This window comes from Empidonax traillii, unplaced genomic scaffold (genome assembly GCF_003031625.1).
Source record: "Empidonax traillii isolate 1590-97213 ecotype Southwest subspecies unplaced genomic scaffold, ASM303162v1 scaffold6077:size6569, whole genome shotgun sequence".
Classification (NCBI taxonomy): Eukaryota; Metazoa; Chordata; class Aves; order Passeriformes; family Tyrannidae; genus Empidonax; species Empidonax traillii.
The window spans coordinates 1-2,297 of NW_020961270.1; the positions used below are offsets into that span (position 1 = coordinate 1).

Consider the following 2,297-nt stretch of genomic DNA (forward strand, 5'->3'; position numbering starts at 1 on the left):
GGGTTGGGAGGTCAGGAATGGGGTTGGAATGTTGGGAGTGGGGTTGGGACCGTGGGATTGGAATTGGAACTTCGGGATTGGGGTGAGATCCCAAGGGAAGGCTCTGAACCCCTTCCACGTCATCTGCATCAACAAGATGCTCTCCTGTGCTGGGGCCGACAGGTGGGGGGTCCCAAAAATCCCGGGGGGTGGGTTGGGATGTCAGGAATGGGGTTGGAACCTCGGGATTGGGGTGGGATCCAAAGGGAAGGTCCTGAACCCTTTCCGGGGCGTCTCTTATCAATGGGATGCTCTGCTGGGGTTGGGGGTGACAATTTGGGGGTTCTGGCACCCTGAGGGGGGTTCTGGCACCCTGGGGGGCTCCCAAAAATCCCGGGGGTGAGCCCAAAATCCCGGTAATGGGATTGGAATTCCGAGGGAAACCGCGGCACCCCCTTCCCGCGGCATCCACAGCAACAGGTTTCGGGGGTCCCTTCCTGAGATTTGGGGTCTCCTTCTGGGGTTTTTGGGGTCTCCCTCCTGGTTTTTGGGGTCTCCCCTGGGATTTTAGGCTCTCCCCCAGGTTTTGGGGGTGTCCCCCAGGATCTGGGGGGGGGGTCCTCCCTGAGTTTTGGGGTCCCTTTTCTGTGGGATTTTGGTGTCGTCGTTCAAGTTTTTCCTCTTGGGATTTGGGATCTCCCTTGGGATTTGGGGTCTCCCCCCAGGTTTGGGGGTCCTCTCTGGGTTTTGGGGCCCCTTCTGCAGCCAATTAAGCCGACCAGGACCCCTCCCCAGTGGGGTGTTGGTGTGCAATGGCTGCAAACAGAGACCCCCCCCGGCTGTGTAGGGTGCCCGGCCCCCCCAACCCCGCCGGGGCACCCAAAGGGGCCGGGGGCACAAATGACCCCCCCAGGGTGGGTTTGGGGCACAAATGACCCCCCCAGGGTGGGTTTTGGGGCACAAATGAGCCCCCTCAGGGTGGGTTTGGGGCACAAATGACCCATCCAGGGTGGGTTTGGGGCACAAATGATCCCCCCAGGGTGGGTTTGGGGCACAAATGACCCCCCCTGGGGTGGGTTTGGGGCACAAATCACCCCCCCAGGGTGGGTTTTGGGGCACAAATGACCCCCCCAGGGTAGGTTTGGGGCACAAATGACCCCCCCCAAGGGGTATAAATGATTCCTCCAGGGTGGGTTTGGGGCGCAAATGACCCCCCAAGGGGCACAAATGACCCCCCCTGAGGGGCATAAATGACCCCCCAGAGGCACAAATGAGTCCCACAGGGTGGGTTTGGGACACAAGTGACTCCCCAGGGTGGGTTTGGGGCACAAATGATCCCCCCAGGGTGGGTTTGGGGCACAAATGACCCCCCCAGGGTGGGTTTTGGGGCGCAAACGATCCCCCAGGGACACACCCCACCCCCCCAGCGAGGGTCTGGGACACAAATAACCCCCCCAGGGAGGGTCTGGGGGTGCCCCAAAGGGGTCTCCCCACCCTCAGGACCCCCCCTGTGCCCCCCCAGGCTGCAGATGGGCACGAGGAGAGGGCTTTGGGGGGGGATCTTTGGGTCCCCTCCGTGTCCTCCTGGCATGGCACCCAAAGGGGACTGAGATGTAAAACCACCCCCAGGGAGGGTCTGGGACCCAAATAACCCCCCAGGGAGGGTCTGGGGGGGTTCCTGGGGGTCTCACCACCCCTCTAACCCCCCGAGGCTGCAGATGGGCACGAGGGGGGGGCTTTGGGGGGGGATCTTTTGTTTCCTCTCCGTCTCCTCCCCACGTGGCACCCAAAGGGGACGGAGACACAAACACCCCCCCGGGAGGGTCTGGGACCCAAATAACCCCCCCAGGGATGGTCTGGGGGTGCCCCTGGGGGTCTCACCACCCCTCTAACCCCCCCAGGCTGCAGATGGGCACGAGGGGGGCGTCGGGGAAGCCGCAGGGCACCGTGGCCAGGGTGCACATCGGGCAGGTCACTGAGGGGGACAGGACACAAAACACCCCCCAAGGAGGGTCTGGGACACAAATAACCCCCCCAGGGAGGGTCTGGGGGTCTCACCACCCCTGTGACCCCCCCAGGCTGCAGACTGGCATGCGGGGGGCGTTCGGGAAGCCGCAGGGCACCGTGGCCAGGGTGCACATCGGGCAGGTCATCATGTCCATCCGCACCAAGGCCCAGAACAAGGAGCACGTGGTGGAGGCGCTCAGGAGGGCCAAGTTCAAGTTCCCCGGCAGGCAGAAGGTATTTTTGGGGGGTTTTTGGAGGCACCCCAAAAAATTCCAGGGGTGGGGGGACCCCAAAAGTTAAAGGGGGCTGAG

General features: G+C 63.1%; 1 protein-coding gene and 1 non-coding gene across 2 annotated transcripts; both read left to right on the forward strand.

The window, feature by feature from the left end:
• Nucleotides 1–28: 28 nt before the first annotated feature.
• Nucleotides 29–2,286, forward strand: LOC114073334 (60S ribosomal protein L10-like). The gene is made up of 2 exons (XM_027911109.1): nt 29–162; nt 2,058–2,286. Exons 1-2 carry the CDS (start codon nt 29–31, stop codon nt 2,284–2,286), a joined length of 363 nt encoding a protein of 120 aa, XP_027766910.1.
• On the forward strand, nt 739–881 carry LOC114073335. Its single transcript, XR_003574311.1, has one exon. It is a non-coding gene; the product is annotated as a small nucleolar RNA SNORA70 (small nucleolar RNA).
• Nucleotides 2,287–2,297: the final 11 nt, after the last annotated feature.

Excerpts from the sequence above, each read along its gene's own strand:
- LOC114073334 (XM_027911109.1), top strand. The coding sequence starts at position 29 with ATGTTGGGAGTGGGGTTGGGACCGTGGGATTGGAATTGGAACTTCGGG. Across the intron at positions 163-2,057 it reads TCCTGTGCTGGGGCCGACAG|GCTGCAGACTGGCATGCGGG; the intron begins GTGGGGGGTCCC and ends TGACCCCCCCAG.